This window comes from Medicago sativa, chromosome 4 (genome assembly GCF_051527215.1).
Source record: "Medicago sativa cultivar Bolivia chromosome 4, Bolivia_mono, whole genome shotgun sequence".
NCBI classification, from domain to species: domain Eukaryota; kingdom Viridiplantae; phylum Streptophyta; class Magnoliopsida; order Fabales; family Fabaceae; genus Medicago; species Medicago sativa.
In genome coordinates this window covers 57,073,314-57,095,125 of record NC_140752.1, presented here as the reverse complement: position 1 = coordinate 57,095,125, position 21,812 = coordinate 57,073,314, and the positions used below count along the sequence as shown (strand labels likewise).

Below are 21,812 nucleotides of genomic sequence, written 5' to 3'. Positions count from 1 at the left end.
GGCACAAACCCCTACAGACTTCCAATCATGCTTCAATACATGATTTGATGCTTGAATTGAGATATAAAAGACTTCCAATCATGCTTCAGTACATGATTGGATGCTTGAAGTGAGATATAACAGATTTCCAATCATGCTTCAGTACATGATTTGATCAACATCAACCCCTTTTACATCTTTTGACAACTTCAAGTGAGTGGCGACTGGTGTTCTCTTGTGACATGTATCGTCCATGCCAAACCACTTTACTATCTTTGCATACTTACTCTAGAAAATAAATATGGTGTCTTCCATTTATTTGACTTGTATACCAAGAAAGTAAGTCAGTTCTCCCATAAGTCTCATTCTAAATTCAGATTGCATATGATGAACACAATGTTGGACCATCTGGTTCGACATTCCTCCTAACACAACATCATCTATATATGTATGGTCTTATCATAAGTCTCCCCTTTTCTTCTTTGACAAACAAAGTCTTGTCTGTCCCTCCTATTCTGTATCTTTGATTGATCAAGAATTATGTAAGTCTTTCTTAAATTCTCCATGCATATATACTTCAGGAGGTACCAGAAGTTCGCAAATTAGCATAATATCATATCGTCCAAAAAAATGCATAGAACCATAAGGCCAATCAAAGTACAGAATACCACAAGGATTACCGACCAAAGACGTGCTATAGGAAGAACTTCATGAGCCAAAATGAAGTTTAGATAGATGAGATGTTTCAACTTCATTGGGCACATCAGCATGGCATCAGGAAAAACATGAATGTTCCAGAGTGCACACAAATAGAATACTACCATGCAACATAAATGCAGAAATGACAGAACATAATACTTTCAACAATCTACCTCCAGAAGATATCAGACCTGCAGCAAGAGCACTTCCAGATGTTCCAACAATGTCTGGACCATAATCCGCACCACACAACTTATAGTGCAACATGAGAGGAGATTCCCTCTTCTTAGCAATAACATAGGCAGTCTTAATATTAGGGTGCTGGTCTAAAATAATACTACTCAACAAGGTAGAGAAGTTATGGGGAACTTAACAACATTAGGTTCGGCATGCTTAACAGTTTGTTCAAAGATATAAGCACAAAAATTTTAGCCTTAGAATCTATAGCATACACAAACTTACCCAACCTTGTGGTAATATCAGTGGAATGAGTGGTAGGGAACTAGTTTGTTGCAACAATCATGTTGGGCATAGCATACTTCATAGACAATATGCAGAGGAAATCTTTTTCTTCTTAGGAAATACTTTGACCTGTTTGGCAGTGATCTCTTTGCACACCTGATTTTCAGTCACCTCTAACTCAGGAATCTTGGTCTCTTCCACCCCAAGAAACTTGTTGATGGTGTTGGAAGTGAAGTTGACACATTCTTCTCTAACATAGACTTTTTGGTACTTCTTGCTCAGAGGATAGTCACAGACATGAAAGACATACACCAGAAACTTCTTCACCAGATTTCCTTCAAGGGCGAGCATCCCACTATTCAGCATGGTGTTCTTCAGAACCTCAATTGTACTCAAATATCCCAGTGTTGGAACATCTTGTTCAACATTAAATTCTTTTAACATTTCCTTCCTCCACACATGGTTAGAACCATTGACACCAGCTTATGAGTACTCAGATCCATCAGTAGATTGAGACACACAATGATGATTCTCACAGACAAATAGATTTGGTTATTTCTTGAATAGAACAATATGAGATCATATAGACAAACCAGTGGGATACAATCATACCTTCTTTCATTTAAACACAAGAACTCATCTTGAAAGAAAGTAACAAATTTTAGCATACTTCAAATGAACATCAAAAGAAATAATAGAAATGCACAGTTGGATATGTTGAAGCGTTTCCTAGAACATCAGAGGCATATACAGCAGAATAGAGATAGAACTCAGCCTCATAGAATAACCCAGTGAGAAATAAACTCCCATAAACATCCAATTTCAGAGAAAAATAAATTCTCATAACAGGATGTTAGAACATATGGTACGACATCAGGTCACCAGAATACGCATACCCACATCCAGCCATACTTCAATAAATCAATATCATGACATTATCAGGCTAGTTAAAAATAATGCTCCCCCTCAACGGCAGATTATCAGAACAAACCATACTACTCCCCTTTAATAGGCATATATATATGAATAAAAGAACAACTCAATTACCTCCTTCCTTGAATCTGTCCACGAGTCCAGAATTTATCTTCCCTAGAGCTCACCCAGTAGCAGGTCGGATGCCTGCTCTGATACCAAATGAAATTCTGGCAGGCTTGCTTTTATGTGTTTTATACGATGTTATGATCAGAATGTCGAGTAAGATGTTTTAACATCGAGCTAGCAGAAAACAGACAGATCAAGGCAAATATAACAGATATAGAATTTTAGCGCGTTAGCTATAAGCTGTTTTTATGTGATGTTTCAGTTCCAGATCTGCAGAAAGCAGATGTTCCGTTTAATGTTCCAACATCATTCTGACAGTAAGCATAAACAAACAGAAAAATAAACGACAGGGAAGTAAAAGGCACAGTGATTTGTTGACCCAGTTCAGCACAACACGCTTACATCTGGGGGCTGCCAAGCCAGGAAGGAAATCCACTAGTGTAGTCCATATTCAATAGCTCTCAGCAAACTCCTCGTTTACACTATATGACCTAGGACCTACCCGTATAGACTTCAACCTAGGAACTCCTAGATCTGAGATCCCATCTCACAATCCTAATGGTCAGTCACTGCCCCAGTGACCTATCAGACCTCAAACACAATAAAAAGTAGAAGTTACCTTCCAACACAAACAACCAAACCTTGTTTCACAACTTCAGTTTGATGCACAAGAGTATCAATACTCACAAAACCAATCCTAAACAAGTATCTAACACGACACAAGAAAGAACACAGTAAAGATTCTAAACCTGCATCAACATGATACAAGAGTAGAATACATGGAAGACGACTCAAAACCCTAAAAATCTATTCTTTTACAAATCGATGGTTTTGATAAATTACAACTCAACTAAAAGTCCATCTCGATGCATCAAGGTGATACAAAGAGAGGCTCACAAATAACGCCTGAGTTGAAACCCTAATGACTCAATCCAATATTCTTGAATTGGTAAATAAAACTTGGGTACAAGTCTTCCTTATATAGCCTTTCAAAGCACGGGCATTTTCGTAATAGGCTAAACATATATTTGTATCAAATATTCTCATCAGAAATATGTTGAAACAAATATTCTTCAGAAAATATATTTTCTAAACTCTGTTTTGAAAATATATTTTACAAATATGGTAACTCCTAAAAAGTAGGAACATTTTTATGAACTTCCATATACACCACCAAGGAAATCTAAAATATTGTTTATATTTTAGAAACAAATCTTCCAGTTTATTCTGGACAATAACGCGCTGCTTGGTGAACAAGGAATAGGGCGTGGTTTCCTTACTGAGATAAAGATTGCGTAAACCAAGCCACATGAACCGGGCACACTGAACCGTGCCAAGATGTTGGAACATTATATCCAACATACACGAGTATTTGTTTTAGCAACAATGAAGCCAATACCCAAATACTTCAACAATCTCCCCCTTTGGATTTATTTGTTGTTAAAACAAATCTTAGATCATTCAGACAAGGTAGTGAGATACCACACATACATTTCTTCATTCGCAACTATGAAGAAAAGTAACTGCAAAATGGACATGTTAAATCATCATCCAACACATTTTTCCAGCATCTTGCAGAGATGCCTAACCACATGTTAGAACATTGGTTCCAACTTACAGAACAATGATATTTGTTTTAGCAATAATGCAGCCAACACAAATACCCAACACATTGCCTCTAATGGATAACTTTGTCGATTAGTCTGCTTCCATCAGAGTCTGTTATGATATAAGCTTTGACTTTTTGTTAACTTTTCTTCATATTAGAGCCTACTCATTAGAGCTTTTTATTGGGTAAAAGGTATGTTTAATGGTGTGTTCAGAACAAATTTAATTTACCAAATAACTGAAAAATATATTATTTTTGCGTGAGACGTATTTTTTTCTTCTTTAAATTAATTTACAATTTTATTTGAAATAATATTTTTTTTACCAGTATTATATAAATAGGTTAATTTTCTGTACTTTATATGTCACCACTTTTCGTTTTATTGTCCAAATTGTTTTTTTTCTTTTTTCGTTAAATAAGTGATATTCACATATTTTCAATCTTATTTTGTTAGTTTTTGTTATATTATCGTATTTGCATGACACTGTTTGTGTTGATTTCTTGTCTTTTTCCAGTGTTTTTGATTTTCCTTCTTAGTGTGGTGTTTATTTGATTCAGGTTGAAATATTAACTTTGGGAAAGTGCAGATTCAATCAAGGTTAAAATTTTAAAAAAAATTTGGTCACTATAAAATTGGAACTTTCTAAGTTTAGTCCTTACTTGACTTTAATAGTTTTTTTAGTCACTATAAAAAATTTATGCACTTAGTTTTAGTCCCTACGAAATTCAAATTTGTTAATTATGCTTAAACTCTCAGGTTTTGAACAATTTTTTGCAGATATGTTAAGAACATTACCAAAAGTTTCTCGGCAAAAAATTATCTCAAAATTTGATTTCTACGTTTAATGTTTTGTTGCTTTTATCTTGAACTTTTGTTGTTTAAAAAAATTATATTTAATTCATTTCATGTTAAAAAATTCTAAATTTTAGTAAATGAACCTTTTGTAATGTTCTAAACTTGTCTTAGAAAAATCATTCAAAAATTTAACAGTTTAAGGATAACTGTAACAGCCCGATTTTTCGCTAGATTTATTTTATTATTTGCTTTTATGTGCATTTGTGTGTGCTCTTATGTGATTATTTGCCTCTGTGTGTATTTTGGTTGGGGTTTGTAGAATTCGGTGTTAGAAGGGTATTTTAGTCATTTTGGACTTAGGGGTATTTTGGTCATTTTGAGAATAGGCGTAATTTAGTAATTTCGTTGAGGAGTATTTTTAGTGCTTAGTGAGAGTTGTTATTTTACTAAGTGCTAGGGAGTTGTAGTAATTTATTTTATTACTGGTAGATTACCGTTAGTATTACATTTTACCGTTAAGTGAGTAGTAACATTTTGGGTTAGAATAGAAATGGGTTAGGCTCATTAAGGCATTGTGAGTCGAGCCCAATTAGGTGGAACCTATATAAACTCTAGTTTGTAGAGAAATAGGGTTTTTACGAACATTTTCAAAATTGAGAAGAGATAGACATAGAGATAAGATAAGGGTTTGAAGAGGAAGATCTAGAGAGGGCTAGACGAGGCTAGAGATTCAAGCTTTGGGAGCTAAAGTGAAGCCCTAGTTGATTTTGTGAAGAATTAAGGTAAGGGGGTTAGGCTTTAATCATAATCTAGTAGTTTAATTTATACCCTAATTCTTTGCATAATTGTGGTTAAGTGGTTAATTTGATTTTAGATGTAGAAATTCGTGCTTAATTTTGATGACATGATTATGTACATGAATTGCATGATAATTGTGTTGTTGTTGAATTTGTATGTCAAAATGGGTTTATATGCATATGACATGTTCTTAGATGAAATTGATGATGAATGATGTTGTGGTTGTTAAATTGTGATGAATTCATGTTCAAATGTTGTTGTTGTTGTTGTTTTAACATGTGTTGTTGATGAATTGATGCATTGGGTATCATGATTTGGTGAATTATGAGGAGATTTGTTGTTGTTGTTGAAAGTTGTGAGAGTTTTGGTGAATTGGTGAATTTTGATGAATTGATGTTGTGATTGTAAGTTGTATACATGTTTAAGTGTTCTGAAGTATATATGACCTATAAACATCTTTGGGATTAAGTTTTGGGGTTTGGAATGATCAAAATTGGGATTTTAGGGTGAAAAATGTTGGAACCCTAACATTTTTGCTGCAGAACTATGATAGTTCGCTTAAGCGAACGCGTAAGCGAACTAACATGTATGTTCTGACTTCAGTTCGCTCAAGCGAACCAGCCCTTCGCTTAAGCGAACCTGCACAGGTTCAACCACTTTTGATTTTTTCGTTTCGTGCACTTGGGGACCAATCTGAGCTTTCGAAAATGTTTCTTTTGACTTGTTTAACCTCTGTTTATACATTTAATCCTACTGGAACTTCATTTGAATTGAATTGGACTTGGTTTGTGAATTGAACTTAAACTTTTGAAAAATGGTCCAAGAACGTCGATTTTCTGAACACTCGTTTTTATCTGGAAAATAAAGTAGGATTGAGGTTGTATAATGTTTATATGATTTCTAAAATTGGTTGTGATTGGTTTCATCAAGTCTTAACATGTTTTGCTTTGAAAATGGGATTCTTTTGTAAAAATGACAAGGAGAGACGAACTTTGGGAATTTCATGATTTCGTCGTGTTTAGCCGGTGAAACGCAATTGTATGCTCTACTGCACTTATATGTGGTCTATAGGTATACTTAGTTGAGGCATTGAATCTTGTTTACTTGGTTTTGATTCAAAAGCTTCAATTATTTTAAAATGGTGAAGTTAGAGACGAACTTTGATGAAAATGGTTTTACGAGCCGAATGCTTTATGAATCCTCTAAGGATAGTTTGATATGATTGTAAGAAGATGTTTTGAATGATTGTTAGGTGAAGAATATGATGTTTGTTATCATTTGTTGTGTTGAATGGAGTTGTTGAACATTGTGATAAAGTTGAATGTTGATGATAGCCGTTGATGATAGTCGTTGATTATAGCCGTTGAATATAGTCGTTCAATTGTTGTGAACGCATGCTTAGTGGATTGAGTTATGTGTTCATGCATCATATGTCATGTCGGATGTTATATCCATATTGCCGTTGACTATAGCCATTGATAATGATGTTTTTTGTTGCATCATAGGTGACGACCTTGAGGAGATTTGGTACCACATGCATATATGTGTCGAGTTAGGCGCATATCATTATAGCATGAGTCTTGAATGTTGCATTTAATGATGAATGTAATGAAGGTGTGGTTGATGTATGTGTGATGAATGCATATACTTGTGTTATTCGTAAATGTTATGTGAATGAATATATGGAGAATGAATATGTGGAGGTTAATTATTCATGTTATTAGGTGAAGAATTGAAATGATATATATATGCCTAGTTGTTTGTATTGATTATGATTAATTTAATGCTAACCTCCAGTGGTTTTTGCCGCCTACCTGTCTGTATGGATGGGTAGACGTTGTGCAGGAGTAGTTGCTTTGTGGTGAGTGCTTGATAGCTGGAGCTTTCTCCGTTATCATCTGGAGTCGTAGTTTTAGGCTCTGATTAGGTCGTAGAGTCTTTTATGTCTTGTTGATTTCCGTTTTATCTTGTTGATGTTGTCCACTTGTCGGACTTGGAGGATTTTTAGTTGAAGTTGTATTTGACCATGGCATGTATATGTTGGAGTTATTTGATTTGTATCCGCTGCGACATGTTGAGATATTATATATATATATATATATATATATATATATATACATGTATGTTTGGATTTTGGATTTTATGTTAGACGTAGCGTCTATTTCTTGAATATTTGTTATATTCGCGTGTTTTATCGCTTTAATAGAAATAGGGTGTTACAAGTTGGTATCAGAGCCGTGGTCAGTCTTGTCCGGACTAGCATCCGATGAATTTTCCTGTTAGTATGCGAATGGTAATGAGCTACCTTCGGTACTTGTTTGTTGTGCTGTTGTTCTTATCTGTTGGTTGGTTTTGATGTAGAAGTGAGATGGCTGGTGGTAGAGATGATTGAGCGATTGCAGTGGCTTTGACTGCAATGGCACATGTGTTGACTTAGGCTAACGAGCATGCGGCGGTTGGTCATCGTGATCCTGGAGAGGCTGAGAAGCGGAGGCTTGATCGTTTCTTGCGAAACTGTTCGTCAACGTTCAAGGGTAGGTATGAGCCGGATGGAGCTCAGACATGGATGCAAGCCATGGAGAGGATCTTTCGTTCTGTGGTGACTAGTGAGGACCAGAAGGTTCAGATGGCTACTCATATGCTTGCTGAGGAGGCTGAGTATTGGTGGACCAATGGTAAGGGAAGGCTTAAGGCCGGTGGTGAAGCTGTGACTTGGGCTAGGTTCAAGACTGAGTTTTTGAGGAAGTATTTTCCTGAGGATTTGAGGACCAAGAAGGAAGTGGAGTTCTTGAACTTGAAGCAAGAGAACCGTTCAGTGGCTCAGTATGCTGCAAAGTTTGAGGAGCTTTCGAGGTTTTTCCCGTACATCAATGCGGAGGATGCTATGGTTTCTAAGTGTGTGAAGTTCAAGAGCGGTTTCAGGCCCGATATCTATCAGTATATGTGTATTCAGGAGATCCGAGACTTTGGCACTTTGGTGCATAAGTGCCGTATGTTTGATGAAGCGGGAAAGGTCAAGGTGAATCATTATAAGGCTATGAATGAGAAGAAAGGAAAAGGTCATGGATTTGGGAAGCCGTACAACAAGGACAAAGGAAAGAAAAATGAATCTGGTGGAGGCTCTAAGCCGAATGTTACTTGGGTGAGATGCTACAAGTGTGGAATCTTGGGTCATTACTCTAGTGATTGCAAGAAGGGAGAAAGTTGCTACAAGTGTGGGCAGAAGGGTCACAAGGCGTTTGAGTGCAAGAAGGATATTACTTATTTCAACTGTGGTGAAGATGGTCATCTTAGTACTAAGTGTACCAAGCCAAAGAAGGCGGCGGGGAAGGTGTTTGCACTGAATGCGAAAGAGGTGGAGCATCCGGATATTCTCATCCGAGGTACGTATTTTATCAATAGTACTCATTTGATTGCAATTATTGATACTGGTGCTACGCATTCCTTTATCGCGGTTAGTTGTGTTGAGCGTTTGGGTTTGGTTGTGACTCCGTTGTCGCGAGGGATGGTTATTGACACCCCGGCTAGTGGTTCGATGACTACTTCTTTAGTGTGTGCTAAGTGTCATGTTGGTTTTGGTAATGTTAATTTTGAGTTGGATCTTGTGTGTCTTCCGTTGAAGCATAGGGACGTGATTTTTGGTATGGATTGGATGTTGACTTTTGGTGTTAAGATTAATTGTTTGACCAAGAGTGTAACATTTTCTAAGTCGGTAGCTGAGATGGGTGAGAAGTTCTTGACTGTGGAACAAGTGAAGAAGTCTTTGGACGGTGAAGCTAGTGTGTTCATGATATTTGCTTCTGTGAAGGAGAGTAATGAGAAAGGAGTTGGTGATTTGCCGGTAGTGCAAGAGTTTCCAGAAGTTTTTCCGGACGACATTACCGAGTTACCGCCAAAGTGGGAGGTTGAGTTTGCAATTGATTTGGTACCAGGAACGAGTCCTATCTCGATTGCGCCGTATCAGATGTCTGCATCAGAGTTGGGTGAGTTGAAGAAGCAGTTGGAAGAGTTCCTCGAGAAGCAGTTTATCAGGCCGAGTGTTTCTTCGTGGGGTGCTCCAGTGTTGTTGGTGCAGAAGAAGGATGGGAGCATGAGGTTGTGCGTGGATTATCGGCAGTTGAACAAGGTGACGATTAAGAATCGGTATCCGCTTTCGAGGATTGATGATTTGATGGATCAACTAGTTGGTGCGGAAGTGTTTAGCAAGATTGATTTGAGATCGGGATATCATCAGATTAGAGTGAAGGCGGAAGATATATCCAAAACTGTGTTCCGAACGAGGTATGGACGCTATGAGTATTCTGTGATGCCATTTGGAGTATCTAATGCGCCAGGTGTTTTCATGGAATATATGAATAGAATAATTTATCCTTTTCTAGACCGTTTTATGGTGGTGTTTATAGATGATATTTTGGTGTATTCGAAGTCGGAAGAAGAGCATGTCGAGCATTTGAGGATTGTGTTGGGATTCTTCAAGGAGAAGAAGTTGTTTGCTATGTTGTCGAAGTGTGAGTTTTGGTTGCGTGAAGTGAGTTTCTTTGGTCACGTGATTTATAAAGGTGGTATTGTCGTGGATCCGTCATAGGTTGATGCAGTGTTGGAGTGGCAATCACCTAAGTCTGTTTTTGAAGTTAGAAGCTTTCTTGGGTTGGCAGGTTATTATCGGAGGTTCATTGAGGGATTCTCTATGTTGGCGTTGCCATTGACGCAGTTGACTCGGAAAGGACAAGCTAATATTTGGGATGCTAAGTGTGAGAAAAGTTTCCAAGAGTTAAAGAAGAGGTTGACTTCAGCTCCAGTGTTGATTTTGCCGAATCCGAAGGAATCGTTTGTTGTGTATTGTGATGCTTCTAAGATGGGTCTTGGTGGTGTGCTTATGCAGAATCGTCAGGTTGTGGCTTATGTTTCAAGACATTTAAAAGTGCATGAGAAGAATTATCCGACTCATGACTTGGAATTAGCAGCTGTTGTGTTTGTGTTGAAGATTTGGAGGCATTATCTGTATGGTTCTAAGTTTGAAGTGTTCAGTGATTACAGGAGTTTGAAGTATTTGTTTGACCAGAAAGAGTTGAATATGAGGCAGAGAAGATGGTTGGAGTATCTTAAGGATTTCAATTTTCAGTTGAGTTATCATCCTGGAAAGCCGAATGTTGTTGCTGATGCTTTGAGTTGGAAGTCGTTGCATATGTCTGCTTTGATGGTGAAAGAGTTGGAATTGATTGAGCAGTTTCGAGATTTGAGTTTGGTTAGTGAGTTGACGTCGGATGGTGTGAGGTTGGGAATGTTGAAGCTGACGAGTAATATTTTGGAAGAGATTAAGAATGGACAGAAGGAAGATTTGGAACTTGTAGATCGTGTGGTGTTGGTTAACCAAGGCCAGGGTGGAGACTTCAGGTTGGGTGAGAACGGTGTTTTGATGTTTCGTGATCGTGTTTGTGTACCAGATGTTCTTGAGCTTAAGAGACGGGTTTTGATTCGATTTGAGTGATTGTTGATCGGTTGACGAAGTCGGCACATTTTGTTCCTATTAAGACTGGTATGACTATGGCTAAGTTGGCAGAGATCTACATTGAGCAGATTTTTAGATTGCATGGTATTCCTTCTAGTATTGTGTCGGATCGGGATCCGAGGTTTACTTCCAAGTTTTGGGAGAGTTTACAGGTTGCTTTAGGAGCTAAGTTGAGGTTGAGTTCTGCTTATCATCCCCAGATTGATGGTCAGACAGAGAGGACTATTCAGAGTTTAGAAGATTTGTTGAGAGCTTGTGTTTTGGAACAAGGTGTCAGTTGGGTTGAATGTTCACAGTTGATTGAGTTTACTTACAACAATAGTTTTCATTCTAGTATCGGAATGGCACCGTTTGAGGCTTTGTATGGTCGGAGGTGTAGGACGCCGTTGTGTTGGTATGAGTCAGGTAAAAGTGTTTTGTTAGGACCGGAAGTTATGCAAGAGACTACGGAAAAGGTTAAGATGATTCAAGAGAAGATGAGAGCGTCTCAGAGTAGGCAGAAGAGTTATCATGGTAAGAGGATGAAAGACATTGAGTTTCAAGTTGGTGATCATGTGTTTTTGAGAGTGAATCATGTAACCGGTGTTGGTCGTGCTTTGAAGTGTCGGAAGTTAACTCCTCGTTTTGTTGGACCGTTTGAGATTATTGAGTAGGTTGGGGTTGTAGCTTATCGGATTGCGTTACCATCGTCTTTGTCAAATCTTTATGATGTGTTTCATGTGTCTCAGTTGCGGAAGTATGAGTATGATGCGTCTCATGTGATTCAAGTGGATGATTTGGAAGTAAGAGATAATTTGACCGTTGAGGCTTGGCCAATTAGGATTGAGGATCGGGAAGTGAAGCGTTTGGTTAAAGTGATTTGGGTTGGACCAACTGGTGAGAGTGCCACTTGGGAATCGGAGAGTAGGATGAAGGTTTCATATCCGGAGTTGTTTCCTTCAGGTAATTTTCGAGGGCAAAAATTCTTATAGTGGGGGAGAGTTCTAACAGCCCGATTTTTCGCTAGATTTATTTTATTATTTGCTTTTATGTGCATTTGTGTGTGCTCTTATGTGATTATTTCCCTCTATGTGTATTTTGGTTGGGGATTGTAGAATTCGGTGTTAGAAGGGTATTTTAGTCATTTTGGACTTAGGGGTATTTTGGTCATTTTGAGAATCGGGGTAATTTAGTAATTTCGTTGAGGAGTATTTTTAGTGCTTAGTGAGAGTTGTTATTTTACTAAGTGTTAGGGAGTTGTTGCAATTTATTTTATTACCGGTAGATGATCGTTAATATTACATTTTACCGTTAAGTGAGTAGTAACATTTTGGGTTAGAATAGAAATGGGTTAGGCTCATTAAGGCATTGTGAGTCGAGCCCAATTAGGTGGAACCTATATAAACTCTAGTTTGTAGAGAAATAGGGTTTTTACGAACATTTTCACAATTGAGAAGAGATAGAAATAGAGATAAGATAAGGGTTTGAAGAGGAAGATCTAGAGAGGGCTAGACGAGGCTAGAGATTCAAGCTTTGGGAGCTAAAGTGAAGCCCTAGTTGATTTTGTGAAGAATTAAGGTAAGGGGGTTAGGCTTTAATCATAATCTAGTAGTTTAATTTATACCCTAATTCTTTGCATAATTGTGGTTAAGTGGTTAATTTGATTTTAGATGTAGAAATTCGTGCTTAATTTTGATGACATGATTATGTAGATGAATTGCATGATAATTGTGTTGTTGTTGTTGTTGAATTTGTATGTCAAATGGGTTTATATGCATATGACATGTTCTTAGATGAAATTGATGATGAATGATGTTGTGGTTGTTAAATTGTGATGAATTCATGTTCAAATGTTGTTGTTGTTGTTGTTGTTTTAACATGTGTTGTTGATGAATTGATGCATTGGGTATCATGATTTGGTGAATTATGAGGAGATTTGTTGTTGTTGTTGAAAGTTGTGAGAGTTTTGGTGAATTGGTGAATTTTGATGAATTGATGTTGTGATTGTAAGTTGTATACATGTTTAAGTGTTTTGAAGTATATATGACCTATAAATATCTTTGGGATTAAGTTTTGGGATTTTGGGATAAAAAGGGTTGGAACCAGTAACATTTTTGATGCGGAACTATGATAGTTCGCTTAAGCGAACGCCAAGCGAACGTGTAAGCGAACCTGCACAGGTTTAGCCACTTTTGATTTTTCGTTTCGTGCACTTGGGGACCAATCCGGGCTTTCTAAAATGTTTCTTTTGACTTGTTTAACCTCTGTTTATACAGTTAATCCTACTGGAACTTCATTTGAATTGAATTGGACTTGGTTTGTGAATTGAACTTCAACTTTTGAAAAATGGTCCAACAATGCCGATTTTCCAAAAACTCGTTTTTATCCGGAAAACTCGTTCTTAACATGTTTTGCTTTGAAAATGGGATTCTTTTGTAAAAATGACAAAGAGAGACGAACTTTGTGAGTTGTCCTTAAACTTGATCCCATGATTCTTGACTTGTGCTTGCTTCTTTGAGGGAGGTCCTCCTTGAGACCTTGCTGGTTCCTTACAACTTCTTCTTGAAGCCATTAGACCTTGACTTTGGGTTGACTTTGTGTGGTTTGGTTGAAGGTTAGGGTTTTGGAAGATTTGTGGTGGAAAGGATTGGTTTAGGGTTGGGGTTGATGTTTGAGTAAGGTTTATGAGTTTGATGATGAAGATTGGTGAAGAAATTGGGTTAGGGTTTAATGGTGTATGAATTTGGTGTTTGGTTGGATGAAGGTTGGTTTTGATTGGTGGTTAAGTTTGGAATGATGAATTGGGATAATTTGGTTAAGAATTTGTTGGATTTGGTGGAGTTATGGAGGTTTGGAGGTTGGGGGTTAATGGAGTTTTTAGGGAGAAGTGAGTGAATGGGGAAGGAGAAGAAAATTTTTGAGGGTATGTGGTGCAAAAGCTTGGCACGGGCAGTGCCAACATTCTGCCATTTTTTTGGTTTTGGGTGGTTTTGGGTTGGCACGGCCGTGCCAACCTTAGCAGGGACCGTGCCAGCTTTCTGGACACGGGGACTTAAAAAATCTTCACTTTTCTTGAATCATATTCGGACAATTACCTACAAAACACTTAAAACAACCAAAAACAAACAAAACAAAAGCAATTAAATGTGTGGGTTGCCTCCCACGAAGCGCTCGTTTAATGTCATTAGCTTGACGATCAAAAGGTTTCTCTATCTGATACCTGATCTCTCATTAAGGGACAATGGCATCAAACTAATATTCTCCCCCAAATCACATGTGGCTCTTTCTATTTTCTCTGATCCTATGACACATGGTATGGAATAACGCTCTGGATCCTTAAGTTTAGATGGCAACTTATCTTGAATTATTTCAATTAGTTTCCTAAACTGCTCATCTAACTTAGACTCATCAAACCCTTGTGGTAAAGGAGTGTTTGGATTATATGGTGGTGGTATGTTAAGCTTTTCACTCTCTACTACAACTTTCTCACTGTTTGGTTTTTCGCTCTCTACCCCAACCTCAATTGTCTTGGTTTCTACAACAGGGTCCTCTAACTTCTTATCATCCCTAAGTGTAATAGAATTTATCAGGCCTTTGTGGTTGGTTTCAGTTTGACTCGGGAAGACTCTGGAGGGTTGTGGGGAAGAGGTTACTTGTTGGGCTACTTGAGGGATTTGAGCCTCAAGCATTTTGTTGTGAGTAAAAAGAGAATCCACTCTATTGAGAGAGTCATTCAAAATTCCAGCTTTGACTTTAAACTCTTGGTTATGCCTGATGTTATCGAATTCAAAATTTTCTATCAAAAGTTCCAAGTCAGATTTTTGAGGGACTCCTTGGTTGTTAAAAACAGGTGGTGTTGTTTGTTGTCCAAATTTTTTTTGAGGGTTTTGAAAAAAAAATTGACTATTCCTACACAGTTGTTTGTTGTCCAAATTTTTTTGAGGGTTTTGAAAACCCTTGGTTAAATTGAACAAATTGCTCAGGATTTTTAACAACACTACCTAGTTGACATTCAACACCGGTATGACCAAATATTCCATAAACTCTTAAAGGAGGTAAAACAGGGGTAGAAGTCCATTGATAGTAGTTTTGAGCCATGCATAAAATCAAAACCGTTAAAAAAAAGAAATAAATAAATAAATTAAGAGAGAGAGAGAGAGAGAGAGAGAGAAAGATATTTTTTTCAGTCTAATCACTATTAAAAAGTTAATCAAATTACAATAACTCCCCGGCAACGGCGCCAAAAACTTGATAGGCCAAACCGCAAGTGCACGGTCTATCGAAGTAATAGTAGTAAGAGAGAGTATCGTTCCGCTAGGGAGTTGTGAATTCAATTAACTTTTAGAGAATGATTAAAAGAGAAGAAAGATTATAAAATAGGGGGTTAATTGCTGAAGGTAAATAACAATAATAATAAAAGAACCTTGGGATCATTGGTTCGTCATAATAACAAACCCTTCACTAGACAAGACTTTAACTTCTAATTTCATGGTTTACACCTTAATTTCTAAAGACCGGTTTCCCTTAGCCCCTCACCTTTCCGATGAAAGTCCGGTGAGAGTTTACTCCTAGTAACCAAGCCTATTTCGCTGACTTGATTACTAGAAGATGCTTATAAGGATTGAAACTACTTGTGTCTCAATAATTGCAAAGACTATTTCGCTGCCTTTGCAATTATTGTCTAGATTCACTTGTTCCAACATCAAAGCTCCGCTCTCGCTTTATGAATTGATGTTTGGGATAATGGATTAACAATTATCAAACCCTCCACTTTCGCTTCTACAGTTTGATAATTGTTAATTCATGTTAAAACGGTGAATCTAAATTAGAAATTATGGTTACATGAAATTAGGGTTAAAACTTGGTTCGATTAGGATTATGTCATTAGACTTATCCAACAACCCCAACACAAAAAGAATCTACTCACTAACGTTCATTGTAGACATAGAGAAGAAGGAGAAGAAGAAGAATAAAACGATAAAGTAAATAAAGATGAACTTTTATTCCAAGAACAAAAGATAAATATTTGTGATGGAGAGGTACTCTATTTATAGATTTACAATCGACTTAAAATCTAAGCTATTACAATGGCTTTTCGGTAAAACCAAAACAGAGTAACTTGGGCATGAAGAAAAAGCAGCAAAAGGCCTTCTGGAGGGTGGCACGGCCGTGCCACATGTTGGCACGGGCCGTGCCAAGCTTCTGACTTTGGGGGACTTTATTTTGTTTCCGAATCTTTCGTATTTTTGTTCTGAATCAGCTCTAGACTCCTTTCTTTTGCCCCAAGACACCTTCCATCCAATATTTGTTCCTGAAATATAAAATATGCAATTGTAGTAAACAAGCTCAAAAAGGAAATAATATTTAAATAAAATAAAACTAAATCTAATTAAAACGAAACTAAATAATGCATAAAAATAGACTAAATATAGACTCATCATTATTTTATTCTGATTGTTGTGTGTTGTGTAGAGAACTAAGATGGTTGGAAGAAATGATACTGCTATTGCTGCTGCGTTGGAAGCTGTAGCTCAAGCTGTGGGACATCATCCTAATGTTGGTGCTAATAATGGAGTTAGGTTCTGGAAACTTTTCTGAGGAATCGTCCACCTACTTTCAAGGGAAGGTATGATCCTGATGGAGCTCAGACGTGGCTCAAAGAAGTTGAAAGAATTTTTCGGGTTATGCAATGCAGTGAAGTTCAGATGGTGCGTTTTGGCACGCACATGTTAGCTGAGGAAGCTGATGATTGGTGGCTGAGTGTTCAACAATCCTAAACAACGGAGATGGAGCTATTACTTGGGCTGTGTTTAGGAGGTAGTTCATGAACAGATACTTTCCGGAAGATGTTCGTGGTAAGAAAGAGATTGAGTTTCTTGAGTTGAAGCAAGGTGAAATGTCGGTGACTAAGTATGCTGCTAGGTTTGTGGAATTGGCTAAGTTTTATCCACACTACACTGCTGAGACTGTTGAATTTTCTAAGTGTATTAAGTTTGAGAATGGCTTGCGTCCTGAGATCAAACGGGCCATTGGATATAAGAAGATCCGTAACTTTTCCTAGCTGGTGAGCAGTTGTAAAAATTTTGAAGAAGATACTAAAGTCCATTACAAGACCAGGAATGAGCGGAAGAGTAAGAACCAACAGAATCATCATAAGCCTTACAGTGCCCCTGATGATCAAGGTAGTCAAAGAGGGAATGATGAGAGGAGACCTGGAAAGAAAGATACTACTGCTGAGGTTGTTTGCTACACTTGTGGTGAGAAAGGTCATAAGAGTAATGCTTGTACTGAAGAGGTGAAACGGTGTTTCCGTTGTGGTAAGAAGGGACATACTATTACGGAACGTAAGTATGATGATGTGGTGTGTTTTAATTGCAATGAAGAAGGACACATGGGTTCACAATGTAAGAAACCTAAGAAGGCTCAGGCTAGTGGGAAGGTGTTTGCTTTATCTGGTACTCAGACAGAGGATGAGGATCGTCTGATCTGAGGTAAATTTTCGAGGACGAAAATTCTATAAGTTGGGGAGAGTTGTAACGCCCGTTTCGATTATTTAATTATTTTAATAGTTTTAAATCATATTTATATGATTGGCGTGATTTATATGAGATTTATGTGATTTATATGATTTTAGAGAAATTTATGAGACGTTCTGACTTATTTTATTGTTTAATAAAATAAGATTCGAAAATAAAATAAATATTAAGTTGTGGGGTTATTTTGTGAATTTAGAAAGTTTAGTGGTAGAAAGAGGAATAAGATAAAATAGATGAGGGGTTATAAATAAGAGAAGTTAGGTTAGAAAGACATAGAACGCGTACGATCAGTTTTTGGTGAAAAATGGAGAAAAAGTCAAGAGAAGAGGAGAAGACCTAGAAGTGTTGCGATTTCTACTTTCTAAGGTAAGTGTGAGACGATCTTTCAGTAATATTATGTCTGTGATTCTGAAATTGCATCTAGCATGTTGTAGGTTTAGTTTGTGAGAATTTGGGAATTCTGGTTAGAAGTTGTAAATTGTTGATTAGATGATGGAAACCTGTTGAATTGATGTAGGAAAACAGTGTTCAGACCTTAGAACTTTCATAGTAGAATGATTAGAACCAGTTTTGGGGTTGGGTTGATGAAAATTGAGATTTTGAGAAAAAGAGATTTTAAGTGTTTTTGGGAAATAAATGATATTGAATAAGCTGTTTTAGAGATTTGAAAATATGATTTTTCAGTATAATATGATAGGATTTGCCGAATAGAACGCGTAGGCGAAAACGGAATTGGAATCAGGGTAACGGTTAGGTTTTTACGGACGAAACAGTAAAACCGGGAAAAAACCAGGACTGCACAGAGCTGCAGTGCAGGTCACTAGCTACTGCCTGCCCACGCCTGGGCGCAGCTTGTCAGCGCCTGAGCGTAGCAAGGCAGCCCCTCATGGGTGACTGCTTTGTTGTGCCTTCGTTTGCGTGCTGTTAGGACTTCGATTTTTTTGTGTTCTTGTGTCTTTTTCACACATTTCTATTTTGAATTGTCCTTAGGTGTAAACATGAAAGTTTTAGATAATTCTGTTAGTTTTCTAATGGTCTTTGTTTGGCTCAAAAATGATTTTTAGATTTTGAGTTATGATGAAAATACTCCAAGTGGGTCTTAGTAAAACTTTATGAAAATTCAGCATAACTATTTCTAAGTTAAACCAAAACTTATGGATTGTCTCCAAACTTGAAAGCTTGTGTACTATGAGTTTAATTAAGGTTTTTAAGAGTATTTCACCTATGCTGTGATGAGTCTAACTAGTGGTAGGTTGCCTTGAATTGTTTCCTTGCGATCCTTTTCGCACATGTAGTCTTGAGATGACCTTGGGGTAGGAAATGAAAGTTATTGCTGACGTTAGAAGTTGTCCAGAAGACCTGAATTAAGATGATTAATATTAATAGTAATGCGATGTTGTTAAATATGCACCTTAAGTATTACTTATGATGATTGTGTTGATGCGATCCATTCTTTAATGATTATATGATGTATAAGAGCTGTTATTTGCTGCATATGTTGTTGTTTTGCTGTTGTTGACCATTAATGTCATAAAGTTGTAAATGTCGGTCTAAGTTGTAAAGTTGTAAGATGTCGTCCAAATTATTGGAGTCATATAAGATGTTCATGATGTTTCAAGTTGTAAGAAGTTGAGTCCATGCATACTCATTCAAGTTGAGGGATTGATGCCCTGGAGCCATTGCTCAAATATGTTGGGGGCTTGATGCCCTGGATCCTTTTTACGCTCAAATATGTTGGGGGCTTGATGCCCTGATTGGTACCACATGCATTTGCATTGTCAAGATGATTTAAGATGTTAAGAGCTGCATGGTCGAGTTGAAGTTGCATAGCCGAGTCAAAGTCGTCAAGTTGTTAAAGATTAATTTACGAAGTTGATTATGAAGTTGATGTTGATGATTGATTATGAAGTTGATGTCGATGATTAATATGAAGTTGTTTATGATGATGATATGATGTTTCATGATTATTATTATGATATGTTGATGATGTTTATGTTGTTAAAGGTAATTGATGAATTATATACTTAATATTGTTGTTTGTGAAATCTCACCCCTTCTGCTTGAAAATGTTGCTCTTCGTATGGGTAACTTGCAGGTAACCAAGACTAGTTGCGGTCGTGAGTGGACTCCTCACAAGTGTGTGTCTTAGGTGCTTTGATACATAACGGGATGGGAATTTTGTCATTGTTTTCTGTTCCTTACGTATTACCTTATGAATTTTCCAAGAGCTATTGTTGAACCAAGATATTATGAGATTTTATGTTGAGGCCCTTGTGCCAAAGATTATGTTTAAGTTGTTGAAACTATTCCGCTGCGAAGATTAAAATAATTATGTTGTTGGATTTTGAAGGATAAATATTTATATATTCAGTTTATGATTTTAAGAAAAGAATGTGACATTCCGTTATGATTGAGAAACTCTGATATTTATTATGAAATTTTTATGTTGGGAAAACGGGGTGTTACAATTGGTATCAGAGCAGGCCGGTCCATCCGGCAGAGTAGTTGAGTCGAGTAGTGTCGTCTAACAGTTGGGATACCATTATTATGTTAATCTGATTGTTGTGTGTTATGTGGAGAACTAAGATGGCTGGAAGAAATGATGCTGCTATTGCTGCTGCGTTGGAAGCTGTAGCTCAAGCTGTGGGACATCAGCCTAATGCTGGTGCTAATAATGGAGTTCGGATGCTGGAAACTTTTCTGAGGAATCGTCCACCTACTTTCAAGGGAAGGTATGATCCTGATGGAGCTCAGACGTGGCTCAAAGAAGTTGAAATTTTTTTCGGGTTATGCAATGCAGTGAAGTTCAGATGGTGCGCTTTTGCACGCACATGTTAGCTGAGGAAGCTGATGATTGGTGGTTGAGTGTTCAACCAATCATAGAGAATGGAGATGGAGCTATTTCTTGGGCTGTGTTTAGGAGGGAGTTCCTGAACAGATACTTTCCAGAAGATGTTCGCGGGAAGAAAGAGATTAAGTTTCTTGAGTTGAAGCAAGGTGAAATGTCAGTGACTGAGTATGCTGCTAAGTTTGTGGAATTGGCTAAGTTTTATCCACACTACATTGCTGAGACTGCTGAATTTTCTAAGTGTATTAAGTTTGAGAATGGCTTGCGTCCTGAGATCAAACGGACCATTGGATATCAGAAGATCCGTAACTTTTCCGAGCTGGTGAGCAGTTGTAAAATTTATGAAGAAGATACTAAAGCCCATTACAAGATCAGGAATGAGCGGAAGAGTAAGAACCAACAGAATCGTCATAAGTCTTACAGTGCACCTGATGATCAAGGTAGTCAAAGAGGGAATGATGAGAGGAGACCTGGAAAGAAAGATACTACTGCTGAGGTTGTTTGCTACACTTGTGGTGAGAAATGTCATAAGAGTAATGCTTGTACTGAAGAGGTGAAACGGTGTTTCCGTTGTGGTAAGAAGGGACATACTATTACGGAATGTAAGTATGATGATGTGGTGTGTTTTAATTGCAATGAAGAAGGACACATGGGTTCACAATGTAAGAAACCAAAGAAGGCTCAGGCTAGTGGGAAGGTGTTTGCTTTATCTGGTACTCAGACAGAGGATAAGGATTGTCTGATCTGAGGTAAATTTTTGAGGACGAAAATTCTATAAGTTGGGGAGAGTTGTAATGCCCGTTTCGATTATTTAATTATTTTAATGAGTTTTAGATCATATTTATATGATTGGCGTGATTTATATTAGATTTATGTGATTTATATGATTTTAGAGAAATTTATGAGACGTTGTGACTTATGTTATTGTTTAATAAAATAAGATTCGTAAATAAAATAAATATTAAGTTGTGGGGTTATTTTGTGAATTTAGAAAATTTAGTGGTAGAAAGAGGAATAAGATAAAATAGATGAGGGGTTATAAATAAGAGAAGTTAGGTTAGAAAGAAATAGAACGTGTACGATCAGTTTTTGGTGAAAAAGGGATAAAAAGTCAAGAGAAGAGGAGAAGACCTAGAAGTGCTGCGATTTCTACTTTCTAAGGTAAGGGTGAGACGATCTTTCAGTAATATTAAGTCCGTGATTCTGAAATTTGATCTAACATGTTGTAGGTTTAGTTTTTGAGAATTTGGAAATTAGGGTTAGAAGTTGTAAATTGTTGATTAGATGATGGAAACTTGTTGAATTGATGTAGGAAAACAGTGTTCAGACCTTAGAACTTTCATAGTACAATGATTTGAACCAGTTTTGGGGTTGGGTTGATGAAAATTTAGATTCTGAGAAAAAGCGATTTTAAGTGTTTTTGGGAAATAAGTGATATGGCATAATCTATTTTGGAGATTTGAAAATATGATTTTTCAGTAAAATATGATAGGATTTGCCGAATAGAACGCGCAGGCGAAAACGGAATTGGAATCGGGGTAACAGTTAGGTTTTTA

The 21,812-nt window shown here is 37.2% G+C and overlaps 2 protein-coding genes across 2 annotated transcripts; both read left to right on the top strand.

Annotated features, from left to right (window-relative positions):
* Positions 1-9,105: 9,105 nt before the first annotated feature.
* On the top strand, positions 9,106-17,362 carry LOC146930117 (uncharacterized). Its single transcript, XM_085707482.1, has 4 exons — positions 9,106-9,210; positions 16,345-16,451; positions 16,705-16,919; positions 16,965-17,362. Exons 1-4 carry the CDS (start codon positions 9,106-9,108, stop codon positions 17,360-17,362), a joined length of 825 nt encoding a protein of 274 aa, XP_085563608.1.
* A 2,632-nt stretch (positions 17,363-19,994) lies between these two features.
* On the top strand, positions 19,995-21,004 carry LOC146930116 (uncharacterized). Its single transcript, XM_085707481.1, has 2 exons — positions 19,995-20,140; positions 20,209-21,004. The coding sequence occupies exons 1-2, from the start codon at positions 19,995-19,997 to the stop codon at positions 21,002-21,004; spliced, it is 942 nt and encodes a 313-aa protein (XP_085563607.1).
* The last annotated feature ends 808 nt before the right edge of the window (positions 21,005-21,812 follow it).

What these genes read in the sequence shown, in the direction of transcription:
- LOC146930116 (XM_085707481.1), top strand. Translation starts at nt 19,995, where the DNA reads ATGGCTGGAAGAAATGATGCTGCTATTGCTGCTGCGTTGGAAGCTGTA. An exon ending in CCACCTACTTTCAAGGGAAG is followed by an intron (nt 20,141 to 20,208) that starts GTATGATCCTGA and finishes TATGCAATGCAG; the next exon opens with TGAAGTTCAGATGGTGCGCT.
- LOC146930117 (XM_085707482.1), top strand. Translation starts at nt 9,106, where the DNA reads ATGGGTGAGAAGTTCTTGACTGTGGAACAAGTGAAGAAGTCTTTGGAC. An exon ending in GGTGCTAATAATGGAGTTAG is followed by an intron (nt 16,452 to 16,704) that starts GTTCTGGAAACT and finishes GTTCATGAACAG; the next exon opens with ATACTTTCCGGAAGATGTTC. An exon ending in CATTGGATATAAGAAGATCC is followed by an intron (nt 16,920 to 16,964) that starts GTAACTTTTCCT and finishes ATTTTGAAGAAG; the next exon opens with ATACTAAAGTCCATTACAAG.